The following is a 17,094-nucleotide window of genomic DNA, read 5'->3' as shown; positions in this document are numbered from 1 at the left end:
CTCCCTGTTAACCCTTGAGTGCCCGCTGCTCTGCCGCAGCCCTGCTCMTCCCCAGCCATGCAGGGGTGGATTTTCCCCGAGGTCCCTGCTGGGGAGGAGTTACAGAGCAGCTCTTGGGCACCCAACYTGCTCCCAACCACATGAGAGGGATTTTCCCCCTTCCCAACACCCCAACACYCACCTCCACTGCAGGTGAGGTTACCTGAGAGCCACCGGGTGCATCCTCAGGGCAATGACAAGGTGAGAAGGGTTTATTTGCTCACCCGCCTTTGGGTTTTCTCTGCTCTGTGCTCACTCACAAACTCCTTCCCAAACTGCCYACAGCAGCGAGGCCTTTGGCAAAAGCCAAGCTCCTCCAGGGATGGAGTGACTCCAGGAATTGGGGCTTTAAGGACGAAACTGCCCGTGAGTGGGCACCTCTGGGAATGTGGGATACTCCCTCCCTAGCCCAGGGCTTGCAGAGCTGCCACAGCACCCAGGTGCTTCTGCAGAAAACAAATTTACTGGGGAGGTGTTCGCCTCTCAGGACCAAAACAGAGACTTCTGTGGGCTTTGGGGGCTTCCCCCTGTGCTGGGGGAGCCATCCTCAGCCAGCTGCTGATGTCACTGCAGGTCACTGTCCGGCTGGGGTCATTTTGGGGGAGGGAATGCAAGAATCCCAGCTATTCTGTCTGGGGAATGCATGGCAGGCTGGAGGAGTCTGCACCAGCGTGCCCAGCCAGGGAGCCCAGTTCAAGAAAAGGACCCTTGAGAAGCTGAATTTCCATCCAGTGGGGTGGATTGAACAGCTCAGGGTGTGAGTTCTCCTCCCCCAGACCCCCAAATTGATGGGGTACCGGTGACACAGCAGAGTGACCCCAAAATTCTGAGCTCAGCCCCAACCCTGGCAGCATCACAGGGCCCTGAGGCATCCCACAGGACACGGGAAACACACGAGAGGAGAAGGAAAACCCAAAAAGGGGAGAGGATTTGAGGCTGTYCCATCTTCCAGCCCCACAGCAGATGGGATGCCTGGCTTTCTCCTAAGGGAACCGCAAAAGGGATAATGAATGAGTTCAGCCTGGGGAAAAAAATTATTGATACATCCCAAAGCGTGGAAAAATCCTCACAGTAATTTGGGGCTGAAACAGGGAAGAAAATTTTCACATTTCCATCACCATCAGTGAGTTTTCAGTGGGATCCTTCTGCCTCTTTGATCCATCAAACACCAAAGCTGAGGCCAAATTCAGCAATCCCAACTCCAACCCCAAACACCCACAGGCATCTTAAACACAGACCTGTCAGGAAACCGGAGATTTGCCTTAAARAAACAAACCCCACACCAAATGTGACACGAAAACAAGCCCAGATCCCAACACCACATATCCAGAGGCTGGTTTTATTTGCTGTCAGGTCTCCAAGCCCTCGGGACTCCCTGCAGGCGACCTTATTACCACTCGATCCCGATGAAAACGCTGCGGCCCCATTTCTTTGGCAACGTGGAAAGTCCCCTGAGGTTTTGAGCTGATGAAGACCCTGTGTCTGTGTCTCTGCACGTGAAGGGCTCACTCACAAATATTGCAGAGTGGGAAGGATGGTGGGGCTCCATCATGCCAGACCCACAGCTCTGCTGGCACCTGGCAGCACCAAAAGCAACAGCCCTGCCTGCAGGGAAGGTCTAAGATGGGCAAAGGTGAGTGAGAGAGGAGCCTTGGAAGTTGCTGGCATCAGGAGGGCACCCAGAGGTGGCACAGCACCCTGACATGGCACAGCAGGACCTGGGATCTGAGCCCTGCGAGAACCGTTTAAAAAATGGTTTAAATAAACCATCGAATAAAGCTGAGCCTTGTCTTGATCAGCACCAACGGCACAGAATTCCAGCCCTGGGAGCCTGAGGTCCATCCCCARCCCTGGCACACGGTGACCGTGCCCAGGAGCCAGCGGCGTTTCCAGGTGGGGAGTGTGCCTTGGGAAAGGAATGAGGAATTGCAGCCACGCTGTCCCTGCATGCACGGACATGTCCCTCTGTCCTGCTCACCCTCCTGTCCTGTTCTCCTCCCTCCCCAGCCGTTTGTCACCCCCTTTCATGCAGGTGGGGCTCACAGATACGCTGATCCCATCTCTTGTAGGGGCAGCAGAGCGCAGACGTTTCCTCTGCACGCAAGGAGGGCAGCCAGGGGAGCACAACCCTAATCAGACAGCAGAGAACACACCCAGGCACCCCAAACCCATCCCAAATCCAGTGCTCCTGCTGCCTGCCAGCACCTCAGCTCTGCCTCCCCTCTCCCTGCACCCCAAAGAGGATCCCACCCCAAATCCCTCTGCTTTCAGCCCCAAAATCTGGGTGACGTTTCCAGCTGTTGCTGAACAGAGCCCCGGGATGTGAGCACAGCCCAGCAAAGCATCCCCAGGGCTCTGCACGTGGCTCCACATGGACCCAAAGTTTGTCCAAATGTCTCTTTGTCTTTTTTGTTTTAAGCAGGAAACGTTCTCAGTTTCTTATTTAAAACCGTCCAAAACCCTAAAGCAAGAAGTGGTGAGACACTTCCACACCTGATCCTGGGAAAATGGCAGAAATACACAAATATCAACAAAGATACCAAAAAGTATCACCAAATCCCAGTCCTGTTTTGAAAAAAAAAAACAAAAAAACGTGTAGCAATATCCTGAAAGTGAACAGAAATCAGTGAGTTTGCAGTCTCCATGGCTTATACCTTTTTTTTTTTTTTTTTTTTTTTTTTTTTTTTTTTTTGGTGGTATTTAAAAAAAATCAAAAATACTGTCCCGAAGCCTCCAGCCCACCTGGCTGTGGCAGACCTGTCCCACTGAGCTCTGCTGGGTCGCTGCTCCACCATCCCGCGGCTCCAGCCATCCACGGGCAGCCAAACCATCCTCAAACAGGACCATTCCAGAGTCAGATAAAGAAGGATGCGAGGCGGGCTCCAAACCCTCGCAGTTCCATCCCATCAGAAGAGAGCYTGCTCTCTGTTGGCGTCCCAGCAGCCCATCCACGCCAGCTCGGTGGCCCATTTGCCGCTGGCCACCACCTGCAGCTTCGCCTGGTCGAATTTCCAGTAGTGGTCATCGCGGAAGAAGTAGACGGAGCCGTCGCGGTGCGGGAGCGCTCCGGCCGTGGCCGGGGGCAGCCCTGACCAGTCCCGCAGGCTGCGGGGGTAGTAGGGCTCCACGGACAGCGGCTCCTCGGCCACCACGAAATATTTGGGGCCTTTGAAGAGCACCAGGCGCCGGAGCTGCTGGAAGTAGAGCGCGGTGTCCGGGTGCCGGGGGAGCCCGAGGGCGCTGCATTTTTTGGGAAATCCAGCTTCCAGCTCGGAGCCTGAGTAGCGCCAGCATCGGCCGCCTGGGGAGGAGCRGGGACAGGGTTAGGGCACAGCCCAGGGGCAGGACGGGCTCCAGGAGATGTGAAAGACTCAGCTCTGCGACCAGCCGTGTGACATCCGACCCTCCGGTGACCTAGCTGGAGCCACTGCGGGACTGCCCCAGGGATCAGCTGGGGGAAACTGAGGCACGRTACCTCAGGGGCTTGAGGGCACAGAAAGGGACCACCAGGGACAYAGCAAGGCCACCACCCTGCTGCTTCCCGGCAAACCTCCCTCCATTCCTGCSCAGCAAATRGGACAGAGGGAGCCACACCCGGCTKGGGCTGGGACAGCCAACACCAGGAGCTGCCACCACGGGGACCGATGGCTCTGCCGTCCCCACAGGGCCCTGTCCCCACAGCAGGACAGACAAAAGCCCCTTTCTGCTCASGAGCCACAGCCTGAGCCAGCCCCGGGGACGGACGGAGGGAGAGGCGAGGGCTGGGGGGGCAGAGAGGCTCTGGCTCTGGCCCAGCTGCAGCAACAAAGCCCCTTTTCTGAACAACCAGCCCCGGGTGTCCATTAAAAGCTGGGGCTGACCCTGGCAGCCAGGCTGCCTCGTGTGACCTTCCTGTCCCCATCCGGCTGCCGGGCAGCTCAGGGGGGGAATCCCAGGGGCAGCTCAGGGGTGGAATCCCACGGACAGCTCAGGGCTGGAATCCCAGAGGCAGCTCAGGGATGGAATCCCAGCTCCTGGGATGGCTCAGGGATGGAATCCCAGCTCCTGGGGCAGCTCAGGGGTGGAATCCCAGGGACAACTCAGGGGTGGAATCCCAGGGGCAGCTCAGGGATGGAATCCCAGCTCCTGGGACGACTCAGAAATGAAATCCCAGCTCCTGGGATGGCTCAGGGAGGGTATCCCACCTCCCAAGCCAGCTCAGCCTCCAGGCACAGCACAGGGATCCATGTGCACCCTGAAACCACCACACAGCTCCCTTCATGGTTTTGGGGTGTTTTCTCCCCCAGTCCCCTTGTGCTCCTGGTTTGCAGGGACACAGCGCCGAGTGCTGCTCTCCTGATGGGGAAACTGAGGCACAAGGGGGTGACATGGCTGCCAGGGCCCCATCCATGACAGGGATTTGCACACCCAGGAGCCAGCGATGCCCCAGCCCTGCACCGGGAGGGCACCGACAGGAGGGGACAGCAACAGGAGAAGCTGCCCCAGCCCGACCCGGACAAGGAGCCCCACAGGAAGGGGCAGTGRCAGCCCCGAGGGACCCCCCAGGCCTGTCCCACCTTTGAAGAAGTAGAACTTTCTGCTGAGCCGGGACCAGGTGCAGGCGTCGATGCCGGCGGGGAGCCCGGGCCAGCGCGGCTGCAGTGGCCGAGGGTCACTGGCATTGCCACTCGCCGACACCACCCAGTAGTGGCTGCCCTTGAAGATGTAGAGGTTGTGATCCCCATCTGTGGGGCACAGGGAGGGTGAGAATTCCCAATCCACAACCCCACCCTGCTGCCCAGCGCCCCTCTCCTCCCCACACAGCCCCGTGGTGCTTTGGGGATCCCCAGGGTTTGGATGTTTCCTCCTGCCTTTCCAACCTCAGCTTCCGTAATTTTTTTTTCCATCCACTCCAGGCCTGACAGGATAAAAGTTGACCATGGCTCAAGGCTTGTCTTGCACAGCTGAGCTCCTGCAGTCATTCGTCCCTGCCACAGCCCGAGTTTTAGGATGTTTCCCTGCTCCTGACGCATCCCTGTGCCCTCAAGGTGCATTGCTCCACCAGTCYCAGGAGTTCTGGACCAGTCAAACCCACCTTTCCTGCCACTGGGAGCTGCAGCAGCACTGGGACAAGGGGTAGGGGTGCAGTTTTGGGAGAGGGTGACACCAGCCAACACCCACCAGCTGTTATGGCATCGAAGAAGGAGTGGCAGTAATAGGTGCTGAGGCTCCTCTGCTGCCGGTCCCTGCCGTAAAGATCCACATTCCAGTCCTGGAAGTGAGTGAAGASCTTTCCTGGGAGCTGGACGGCTGAACCCTTGGAGGGCTTCCCTGGGATGGAGCAAGGGGTGAAGAGAAATGTAGAGAAACAACTTTTCCCAAAGCACAGTGCTGGGGAGCCCTCCCAAGATTCCAAACACTGCCTGGCTCCTGTTCCCCTCTATATGGTGGTGGCAAAACCCTCTTGGTACCCCAAAAATGTGCACCAGCAGCCAAAGGGGCAGCAAATCCAACCTTCCCTGCCCCAGAGGCCTTGATTCCTGCCCCACACACCCTGCATTGTCCTCCCCAGCCACACAGAGATGTGACCCATGAGAATGCAGCCCTGTCCCCTTCCAGGGACCTGCTCCCACCCCGAGGAACAGGCCTGGAGGAAGCGAGGAACGCTCAGAGAAGCCACGCTCACCGTACAGATTCTGAACAGCCAGGACATCATCCCAGCTGAGGACAAAATCCTTGCTGAGCTTCTTGTAGTAGGGAGACATCAGGGCGCTCTTGACGGGCGAGTGCTCCAGCCCCAGCGTGTGCCCCACCTCRTGGGCCACCACGATGAACAGGTTGCGCCCTTTGCCGCTGTGCAGGGACCAGCGCTCGGCGCTGTCAAAGTGMGCCTCTCCTCGCCGGGGGAAGAAGGCGTGAGCCAGGGCACCTCCTGGGGACACGAGAGACATCAGGGCCCGCGGAGCAGCCTAAACGCGTGTTGGGTTTAGGGTTTTTTTTTGGAGGGGGCTGTCAAATAGGGAGACCTGTAAGGAACATCTCAGCCACAGAGTGAGGAGGGGAGACCCCAAATCAGACAGAAAATTGGTGCAGACCGGGTTAGAGGGACTGCAGTGCCTCCATCACCCCCAGCCCACCACGAGCCCAGGAGGGGAAGAGCCCACGTTGTAAAAGAGCAGCTTACGAGGGGGGAGCGACCAGCACCTGGCCCATCGAAGGCGTTGTTGAGTCCATCGTTGTGGTCGCCRTGGAAGAAGGTGAGGCGGATGTCGGCCGGGCCGTCCTGCACCTCCCAGAAGAGCAGGGAGGACACGTTGCTCCAGAGCTCGAAGGCGGCTCTGACGGCCAAGCGCACCTCGTGCTGGGGCAGGTAGGACGGCCAGTTCACCACGCGGTACGTCAGGTGCCGCTTGTACCACCGCCCACCTGCAAAGGGGGCCAGCTCAGCGTGCCAGCGGCCACTCGGGCTTGTTTCTCCGCCCAGGGGCTGCCTGAGTGGAGGGAATTTTCATGGAAATGCTGTGGTTTTCCCAAGACAAGGCTGGAAGTCAGGGCAAGCCACCGTCRGCCTCAGCGCCACTGTGAAATCTTTCTGAAGGTGCCACCACTGGAGCCCACCCAGCCAAACCCTAAAAGCTCTCTGAGGAGAGGGGAAGCTGCAGCACTCAGCTGGAACTCAGCTCTCTCCAGAGTTAAATCCAGCATGGGTCCCTGCTGGAAGGACTCCTGCTCAATGTCAGCTTCGTGTCCCAAAGATGAAGCCCAGGGGTTGGATTTCAGAGGGAGAAATCAAAGCCACCTCTGAAAAGAGGAGTGGGAAGGGCTCGTGGCAGCACCTTGGGGGCACAAGAGCTTGGTGCCCAAAGATTCCTTAAAAGCTTTCAGKTGAGACAGATGCCACCGGGGGATGGCCCAGTGCCACCAGGGCAGTGTGGCAAGGATGAAGGGACACGCCATGCTCTGCCCCTAAGCTCCCAACCCTTCTACCACACAGGAGAGCAAAGATGTGAGTTCACACAGTGGCTGTGCAGCATCACAGCCCCTCTGCCTCTTCCTCCTCCTCCTCCTCCTCCTCCTCCTCCTCCAGCACCCCTCAGCAGCCGTGGGACCCCCAGGGATTACATTTCTCTGGGGTGTTTAGGAGCGGGAAAAAGGCAGTGGGGCCCTAGGGGGATGTGGGTGCCAGAGCCAGTGCTGAGGGGTGGGAGTRGTGACAGAGCTCCAGCATCTGCATCTGCTCCAGATGTGCAGGGAAAGGGATGAACAGAGGTGGAGCAYGCCCAGGCTCACTGCTCTGGCTCTGAGCTGAGCCTCCCAGCAAAACTGGAGGACATTCCAGCCCAGCTGTGCCTCCCTCTGCCCCATTTCTGAGCAGCCCATGGCAGGGGACACTCTGGGCTCACTGGTCACACTCCTGGGGACAGAATCAGTCAGAGCAGTGATGGCCTTCAGCTCCAAAGGGACATGGATGCGCTTCCCCAGCTGGGACATACCCTGCGTGGCAAAGGGTAAAACGTGCAGGGTTTAGGGCTGCAGCCCTAAAACAAAGCCCTGCATCCCACAGGAGCAGAGCATCTACCCCAGAGGAGGATGGATGGCATCAGCAGGCAGGGCTGGGTCAGAGAAGCATGGCTGGATCTTGGGAAGAGGAGGGATTGGCTTTTCCCCTGTGCTGGGCCCTGAGTGTGCCCTGAGCCAGCGGGGTGATGGATGGACAGATGGATGGACAGACAGATGAGAGGACCGACCAGGGAAGATCCCATGGGAAAAGGGTGGGAAACAAAGCACTTTGCTGGCTCAGCTGCCAGGGTTTCYTGCTCCAAGCAGGACAAACAAAGCCTCCAGCCTTCCTGGCCRGTGCCACCAGCCCTGCAGGCACCCCCTGTCCCCTGTCCAGCCTGCGGACACCGATGTGGCACCGCTCCCATCCCTGATCCCCTGGCATCAGACCACCAGGGAAATGACCAGCACCACACTGAGCCCTTCCCTGCCTGGGCTGGAGCCATCTCTTGCCACCCACCCACGGATTGTGGACCCCAAAAAGGAACCCCATGAGCCATAGGGCAGCAGCTGCTTCTCTTTGCCCATCTGCTGYGTGTCCTCCCTGCTCTGCCTCGCTGCACACCTGTCCYGGGCACAGRATGGCTCCTGCAAGGGCCACACCASATGTTGGCCTTGGAAGGGAATCCAGAGGCTGGAGGAGGATGACAGGGCTCTCCTGGGGCCCTCCATCGCCAGCCCTGCCAGATGCAGACACAGCCTGACACGGCACAGAGCCTTTTCTTAATCTCGCCTTCGTTTTTCCCATGTCCTAAGCACAGCTGGCCCCGGCCCCCTTGCTCTCTAGGAATTCAGTTACTCATCCACAAGCCCAAAGGGAGCTCACAAGGGATGAGAGGCCCCATCCTGGACACACAGGAGCACAGAGTTAAACCCCTTAACATGGGTGAAATGGCTCTCGGGTCATGCAGCCAAGTGCTGGCAGGGTTTGTGGATACTGCTGGGTCGCTAAAATGTGTTTAAAATCCCAAAGCCCAGTAAAACCTGGAGATAACTCTTCTGTGTGATAGTCACTGCCCTCCAGACCACGCCAGCACAGCTGTGTGTGGGGCCCTGGTGACCTGAGGGCTCCCTGGGAGATATTCTGGCTCCCWCGACAGCACTAAAACCACCCCGGGGAGCTGAATTCCCCCACGAGTGGGAGCCGCATCTCCAATCACTGCYGACATCAAGCCACGCAGAGCAACTAAAAATAAAGAGGATTAAAAATAACCCCTGAGCCAGTCCTGGGATGGGCGCTGTGCCAGCAGGGCTGCACCTCCCACCCACATCAGCATCCCCAGGAGGGGAGAACCGAGCATCCCAGAGCCCAAATTCCAGCGGGACCCTCGGTGGCGGCGCTGACCGTGCTGTGCCGTGCGCCTGCGGCGCCGGGCGGGCGGTGCCCGGTGTGTCCCGGTGGTGCGGCTGTCCCCGTCGTCGGTGCCGCACCTCGGCAGAGCCATCTGATGGAGGGTGGGGGCATCCAGCACCCCGCTGAGCGGGAGGTGGGTCACCCGCTGGAAATCCCTGGAAAAGGAAGGGAGATATCAGCACCCACATCTGCACCCTCCCGTGGCAGGGTTTGGTTGTGTTTGTGCCGGGGGTTTGACCTGACACAGGATTTTCACCCCACAAGCTTCAGAACTTCATCCCGTTGATAAAACAAGAGGGATTTGGCTCTGCAACCGCAGCTGACCTGTAAATCACCTCCTGGCAGGGCAAAAACAGATAGGGGAGCCTAAAAAATGCCTCTTCCAGTTTTTAACCCCAATTATTCGACGTTACATTTCATTTTGCATTTGGTTTTGCATAAGGTCACGCCCGGGATGCTCCCAGAGCCGAGGTGATGTCCTTAGGARCAGCCCAGGCAGGAGCTGGCAGCTCGCCCCCCCTGACATCTCGCAGCCGTCCCCAAGCTCGGCCTCCCCGCAGATTTTATTGCGAGGCGAGCTCCGGGCCATAAAAGGCAAATAAAACAGCGAGCGCAGGGTGCCAGCAGCCGGCACCCAGCTGCGGGAACGGGGCACAGACCCGCCTTTCCCGAAAGGACCGGCTGTGCTTCAGCATCGGACCGTGAGAGAGAGAGCCTCCAGCTGCAGAGAGACCCCTCTGGCTGCAAAAAGCCCCTCTGAGTGTTGGCAGCACCCCTGCAGCTGGAGCTGCTGAATTTTGACCGTGAATGAAAGGTTCCTACCTCAGCGCCTCGGTGAACTCGGCGGCGCTGTGCCCGCCGGCCCCCGGCTCGCTGAAGTAGCCGTATTTCTCCAGGAAGAGCTGCAAGAAAAAAACGGGAAAGGTGCAGCTCAGAGCACGTGTTGGCTTGGGAAGGGGGGAAAAAGGAGAAGCGATGGCAAACAGGGCCGCAAACACAAAATGCCSATTTATTTTATTTATTTATTTTACTGAGAGCTCTGCGCCTCAAGCAGCCGCGCCTCCTGCGCCCGTAGAGGATCACGAGTGTCTCCTCCCCATCGTTTTTTGATGGCTCTTGGGGTTTTTGGCCACGACACGATGGAGGCGTAGGAGGAAACGCCGTGCCGAGAGAGATCAAAACCCGCTGCTGCSGTGTCATCCGCAGCCAGAGGCGACCAAACCCACAGCTCTGATCGCCCGGGCTCTACCCAGCGATTCAAACAAAGGCCAGAGTGCCGTGGCCACGAACAGGGCGGGGTGAGACGGGGTCAGGCTGCAGCCTCCCCGCGTTCCCACGCAGGATGTGCTGCCGCAAAGTGGGGACGCTCCGGGGGCAATTGGCTCTGCCAAACCATTCTTCTTCTTCTTATCGGCCAYTGACACGGACGGAGATTGCCTCTGTGAACTCGCTCCAGCACTTAAATTGAATGTTAAGGAAAATAAACGGCTCGGGCTGGTCGCCGGCTTTTGGAGGAGTTAATAGCCGGGGGTGACAGGAATGCTCCACGCCCGCCTGCCCCGCYGCCAGGGATGTCTGCGGGACACAAACAAGCTGCCCGGCATCCTGTTGGTGCGGCGGAGTCGCGGTTACAGCAGCGAATAAGAAGAAGAATAAAAAGTGAAAGTGGCGGCTTCCTTTCCCCGCATCCCGAAGGAGAGGTGTGCTGAGMGCCAGGAATGTCACGGGCTGGCCCAGATAGCACGGCCGGTGCCCTCTGGGAAAACGGGTGTTTTTGAAGCTGTTTCCCTCCCCGCTCATCTCAGGGCCGGGAAAAGGAGGGGGTTGGAGTGTTGACCTCCACTCAGCGCTGCTCCGGACTGCGGGTGACCCAATTCTCCGTTATGTCCCTGCAGAGGTGGCAGCAGCTCTTCCCGGGCCTCGTCACCTGGCTAAGAGCAGGAATGGTTCACGGATGTGGCAGTCCTGAGGTGTGCCAGGGCCTCTCCTTCTCCTCCTCTCCATGAACAGTCACCTTCCCGTCATCSCCACACTCGTCAGCCCCTCTCGGCCACCTCCCCGCGGGCACATCCACGTGTGCTCTGCACACCTCATCTCCTCCCGTCTCGTCTCCTCCTTTACACCCCTTCCACCCGGAGCATCCCCCTCCGGCTGAGCACCGGCACAGATTCCTGCCTGGACACGCTTTTCACCCAGCCCCAGACAAAGAATTTGGCTGTTTTYCCCACCGAAGCAGCCTGTCTCAGCTGGAGGCACCGGCACCAGCAGCTGGTTCCAGCAGCGCCAGGCTGCAGCAGCRAGAGCCTGAGAATGGCCCAGACACCTCACACTGGTCCGGTGAGTCAGGGTAAATCACACAGGGGCCACCTGGCAGATAAGGGCATTGGCTTGTTTGTCAGGACAAACCACATCCTTCTGCCCAGGAATGCATGAAACAGCCTGGATTTGTCATCCCCCAGGCACACCGGGATAACCCCACATTTATGGGGAGCAAAAACCCAGCAGAAACTCGGGATGTGCAGGCAGGGATGGAGGATATGGGGATGGGGTGGCTTGCAGCCCTACAAGATTAGCCTGGAGAGGAGAAGAAATCTGGCCCTTTCCCTCCGTGTTGGTGCTTTTACGGAGTTCTCCTCCAGAATTACTAAATCCCCAGTTACATATAAGGGTATGGAGTGAAGATCCAGTGGTGACATCACTGCAGATAAATGTGAGCTGAGAACACCCGGATGGAAAGTCCCAGCTTTCACATCACGGTCTGAACCTTCTCTAACACAATTTTGCAATYGCTCAGCACAACCTGAAGCTGTTTCTATGCCTGTAACCCAACACAATCCCATCCTTAAAGCATGAAAATGATTTTCCCTCAGCATGATCTCATGAAGGCTTGAATCTGGACAYGTCAGGGTGCACAGTGAAAAAAGCAACCCCTGTCCCAGCAGCTGCTCTTGAGCAGCACCAGAAAGCACAGAGGCCACTGAGTTTATCACTCCTGCCCTCCTTGAGCTTTGGAAGCCCAAGCAAAGCAGCATTTTCMCTGTGGTTTCTGGCCTGRGCCACCTCTCYGGCTGCAAAACCATCASGAGAAATTGTATTAAATTTTCTAGACACATCTACTGTCTGGTAAGGGTGATGGTAGCCCTGGAAACACAGAGCTCCAGGAGAGGGATGTGCTGATCCCCCACTCCTCCAGGTATTTATCAGAGTGCAGAACATACAAATTCAACTGCGTTTTTGGGTCCAGGGGTACCCAAGAGCCCCATGTACCCAAGACCATGCTCAAGGCTCCCCCAGCACTGCACARCCCCCCAGGCTCTGGCAGGGCTGGCTGGAAGTTGGCACCAGCCCACTGAACCTCTCCAGAGGCTGCAATGAAAAGCCTGGCCGTGCTGGGAGAGCCCCTTCCCTTCTGCTCCAGACGGGGAAATGCTCCTTTCCATACAATGGGAGAAGAAAAACAGCAGGAAACCAAGAGAACCATTAATGTGAAATATGCCCTGCTCCCCCTCTGCATGAGGGAGGGAGGGAGAGGACGGATCGGCTGCCTGCGAGCACCGCCGGGGCACAGAAGCCTCCGGGAATAGCGGGAGGACAGTCTGGGGGAGACAGAGGGGCCTTTCCCATCTCAGGGCTCTGATGCCGAGCCTGTTTCAACCCTGGAAATCATCTGAGCCTCGGCTAAAGCCAAGGAAACACCTTGCCCTGGACCACAGGCATGCCGRGTGGAAGCCAGCCAGCGGCAAACACAATTAGCCCTCCCTGCCTGGAAACGGGGATAACGAGAGTGCCGAGACTGCAGGCTCCGCTCCTGCCCGCTCTCCCCTCCAGACACTCCGGCTCCGGCTCCTTTCCACCACTTAAGCACCGGAGGAGCCTCACTGGGCTCTGCTGGCCGCGGGGCCTCTGCTCTGCCTGGTTCAATCCCCATCTGTCCCCTCCACCCCTCAGCAGCGGAGGGGAGGGATCCCATCCTGCCGAAGGGTGGGTTTGTTCTGCATTTACAGAGGATGCTGACCACAAGCTGCACCTCCAAAGCTTTTTAAAAATGTTTTAAATCATGAGGCCGCCCAGGTGGATTATCAGCATCCCCAGGCTCCATCCCGTCTCATCTCCCCATCAAAACGGACACAGTGGCTCCTGATTTTCGTCCTATTTTCTCCCCGCGCATATGCAAGGAGAACTGGCCCTGGGGGATGTTTTGGCGTGGTCACTGAAGGAGCAGCGGCTCCTCCTGCCCATCGGATCTGCGAGCTGCCTCCAGAARGCGTCCCAGCAATTAAAAACGCTCATTCGCTCATCCCTGCAAATCCTCAGGCAGAGCCCTCGCGCCCCTTTTGTTTAAGTGTGTGTATAAATATCTCTATAAATATTATATCTRTAGAGACGCAGAGACACGCGAGAAGGGACATTAGCGAGCACACAGCTTGGTTGTTCTCCCGCTGAAAAGGCACTGAAACCTCGGCTCATTCTCATGTGCACCAGGGATGGAGGGTGCTTAGAGYCCCAAACCCCATCTGGCCGCTGGGATGTTCCCCTGCTGTGCTAATCCAGTCCTAAGGAATCTCYTCTCCCACCTACCACCCCTAAAAATCGACTTGGGCACTGAATAATCCACTAATAACCCACTTGCCACTGAAAATGTGGCGTTGGGGGTCTTCTAAACTCCTTTTATTTTTACACTCCATCTTCTGGAGTTGAGAGGCAGCAAGCCAGGACCGCATCAGTCTAATTAAAACCCCTTCTGGTTTCAGTAATCAGCTGGACGGGGCTTGGAGCAACCTGGGAGAGTGGAAAGTGTCCCTGCCTATGGCAGGGGTGGAACGAGATGAGTTTTAAGGTCCTTTCCAACTCAAACCATCCCGTGATTCTGCGATAACTCACTGTGAACCAGCTGGCAGCTTTGCCCYGCACCCCGAGGAGCTGCACCACCAAAACTGCTGAAAGCGACCCAAAGCACTCGGGGGAAAACAGGGAAAAACACTGGGCTTGGCCAAAYCTTCCCCTGCGAATACCAGAGCGGCCGACAAACCAGTTCGGTCACGCAGACTGGTTGTGTTTTCGTGTCTAAGGAGAGAAAGGAAACAAGCCTTGCCCTCCACCGGGGTGGGAACCGGGGGAAGGCGATGTCCCCGCCGCCGGCGGCCGCGGCCCCTTGCCCGGCGGGCGATATTTGCCCTAACAAGCGGGGATTGTTTTGGGGGAGCAGCAGGAAGAAAGGCGGGCTGTTTGTGCCGCGGTGACTCAGGGCGCTGTAAATCACACCGGGRCACTGCCGCTCGGCTCGGAGCCGCTCGCCACATCCGCGCCGGAGAGACGCGATCTCACGGGGCTCGCAGAGCCCGGCGATGCCTCACGGGGATAATTCCTCCTCCTTTTCCACACTCTCCTTCCCGTGCTGAGGTTGAACAGGATTTTTTCACACGAAGAAAAGTTTCTTCCCCTATTTCAGAAGGAAAGTGTGGAGCGCTCTCTTCAGATGCTGAGCCCCAAACCCTCCGTTCCTGCGTGGTACCAGCGACCTTCTGTCCACCCAGCCGTGCTCAGCATCCTGCATCCCCATCCTGAAGGAGCTCAGCCTGACACTGAGGCATTTCCCAGCACAAACACAGCCCAGAGCCCTAAATGCGAGATCTTGCAAGGGGGGAAAGTCAAAGTGCAGAAGACATTGCAAGATGGGAAAGAGGAGGAACAGGATAGGGGAAAAAAACTGGGAAAAAGTCTGAAATGAGAATGATTTTGTGCCTTARTATGGCTCTCTTCCCACTCAGCTTTTCTCAGATTTTTCCCCAGTTTTTCTTCCCACCGCAACAGACYTGGAGCTTCTCACACAAACCTCTGCAGGGACATCACCGTCCTTTGTCCTTGGTGCCACCAGCACCTCACAGTGCTCCTCACTCCCAGCACGGTCTGACATCTCGCATGTCCCGTGTATTTTACACAATTCCCCCGGGATCAGGGAATCTCGGGAATTACCAAAACCCCCCCAGCTCAGCTGCTGTCTGAGCACAGCCCAGCCAGACATCAGCTTTGCCAAACAATGTGCTCTCTCACATCTCCTATCTGTAGATGATAAGATGATTTAACACACAAATGTTTCATATTAAATTTCCAAATTTTCCTTTTTTTTTTTCCTTCTTTTTTTTTTTTTCAATCGGCAGCTGATACAGATGCAGTGAAAACATGGGCACCAGCCAGGAAATACACACAACTGGACATTTTCACAGTCTTGTGCATCTCAGTTTACACAACCTATTGTTGTTAACTGTAGCTTTTAAAAAATAATGAGAAAAAAAAAAAAATCAAAGCCTGGAAGTGCTGGGAAAGCCACAAGTCATCAGAACTATTTGATGTTATGTGAGAATTTCAGCTTCCTCCTAAAAGAAAATTAACTGCTCAGTTTACTTAGACAAGTTCCACGTCCCAGTCTCTAAATTTTCTTTGTGTGYGTTGTCCCAAAGTCCCTGACTAGCAAAGCACATCTCACTGGCGAAACTGGGGCAAGATGACAAGAAAAGCATTTGCYCAGCGCCCCTCACTCAGAATCTGCCACAATCCTGGGATCTGYTCTGAGGCTTCAAGAGAAAAGAACTCAGAAGTCACCAGTGAGGGATGGAAAAGCAATTTGGACCTTTTAAATCTCTTGCCCCCAATCAGATGGTTTTCTTTTAAAGTGGATTTTAAGTTATTGATTTTCTGGGCATTAAAAACTTTGCAGAGTTATTTTCTCCAGTGGCCTGAGGGGCTGGGCTGAGGTTTGTGCACACTGAGACAAGAACACCTGTAAATGACCTCTCTGAAGCAGCATCTCCCAACAGAAGCAGCCTGCACACCAAAACCAGGTGAGCAAAACTGCAAAATCCCAATAAATTTGCAGGAATTGCTGGCTGGGATTGAAAATTAAGCATCTGTGCAAATGTACCCTGGATCGAGGCCTAAACAAGAAAAAAACCTCACCACGAAACTTTGTTCACCTGCCAAATCTCATACCTTGTCCTCCCAAAACAAACAGGAACCCACGGTGGCAYGAGGTGACAGTGATAGCGGGACAAACAGAACAAATCCAAACAGAGGTGATGGGGACAGCCCTGGGGAGAGGCAGGGAGGGGAAGGACTGGCTTTTGTCCCCTCCTGATATGTGAGGAGATGGGAAGGGTTCCTGTACATGAGATCTGTTGTTGGAGCTGCAAGGTAGGGTGGGTTTGCAGATGCTCAGCACCTGTAGGACACCAGGGCCAGGCTGAGGGTGATGGGGTTGCTCATCCCGGAGAAGGGAAGGCTCCAGGGACACACAGAGCCCCTTCCCGTGCCTAAAGGGGCTCCAGGAGAGACACAGAGGGACTTTGGACAAGGGCAAGGAGAGATAGGACAGGGGGRATGGCTTTAAGCTGTAGTAGGGCAGACTTAGATTAGATATTGGGAAGAAATTCTTCCTTGTGAGGGGAGTGAGGCCCTGGCACAGGGTGTCCAGAGAAGCTGTGGCTGCCCCTGGATCCCTGGAAGTGCCCAAGGCCAGGCTGGACAGGGCTTGGAGCACCCTGGGATAGTGAAAAGTGTCCCTGCCCATGGAGGGTGGAATGGGATGAGCTTTAAGGTCCCTTCCAACCCAAACCATGTTGTGATTTTGTGTCACAGCTCCACACAGCACACAGGGGCACAGATGCCAGCATTCCAGCACAGCCTCATCTCCAGCTGGCACTGTCTCACCCCTGTGCCACAGACACTGCAGGTACCCCGGGCACACACAGCACAGGCACCAGGAGCTGATGGGCATTCACTGGGGACACAGGCAGACCAGGGACACGGGCACAGCGGGGACATGGACACAGGGGACAGGGGCACACCGGGGACATAGATACACTAGCGACATGCACATGGGACATGGGCACACGGCGGGGACACACACACCCGGAGGGACATGGGCACACTTCTGGCATGAACACACCGGGGACAGTCACATCTAGAGCACGGGCACACCTATGGCACGGGGACATGGACACATTGGGGACACACACAGCCGGGACACGGGGACATGGGCACATTGGGGACACACACAGCCGGGACACGGGCACGGGGACATGGGCACACTGGGGACACACAGCCGGGGCATAGACACGGGGACATGGGCACACTGGGGACACACACAGCCGGGGCACGGGCACAGG

The 17,094-nt window shown here is 56.8% G+C and overlaps 1 protein-coding gene across 1 annotated transcript; it reads right to left on the bottom strand.

Moving 5' to 3' along the window:
- Positions 1–1,337: 1,337 nt before the first annotated feature.
- On the bottom strand, positions 1,338–9,939 carry MMP28 (matrix metallopeptidase 28; the record flags this gene model as incomplete). Its single annotated transcript, XM_057373369.1, has 7 exons — positions 1,338–3,340; positions 4,596–4,763; positions 5,200–5,349; positions 5,705–5,950; positions 6,223–6,444; positions 8,924–9,087; positions 9,755–9,939. Coding segments are annotated over 7 exons (1,530 nt in total), but the record flags the coding sequence as incomplete, so codon positions are not given.
- Positions 9,940–17,094: the final 7,155 nt, after the last annotated feature.

The sequence above is a fragment of the Malurus melanocephalus genome, unplaced genomic scaffold, assembly GCF_030028575.1.
Source record: "Malurus melanocephalus ecotype Western Australia unplaced genomic scaffold, MMel_1.1 scaffold_193, whole genome shotgun sequence".
NCBI lineage: Eukaryota > Metazoa > Chordata > Aves > Passeriformes > Maluridae > Malurus > Malurus melanocephalus.
This window is presented reverse-complemented; position numbering and strand designations above follow the sequence as displayed.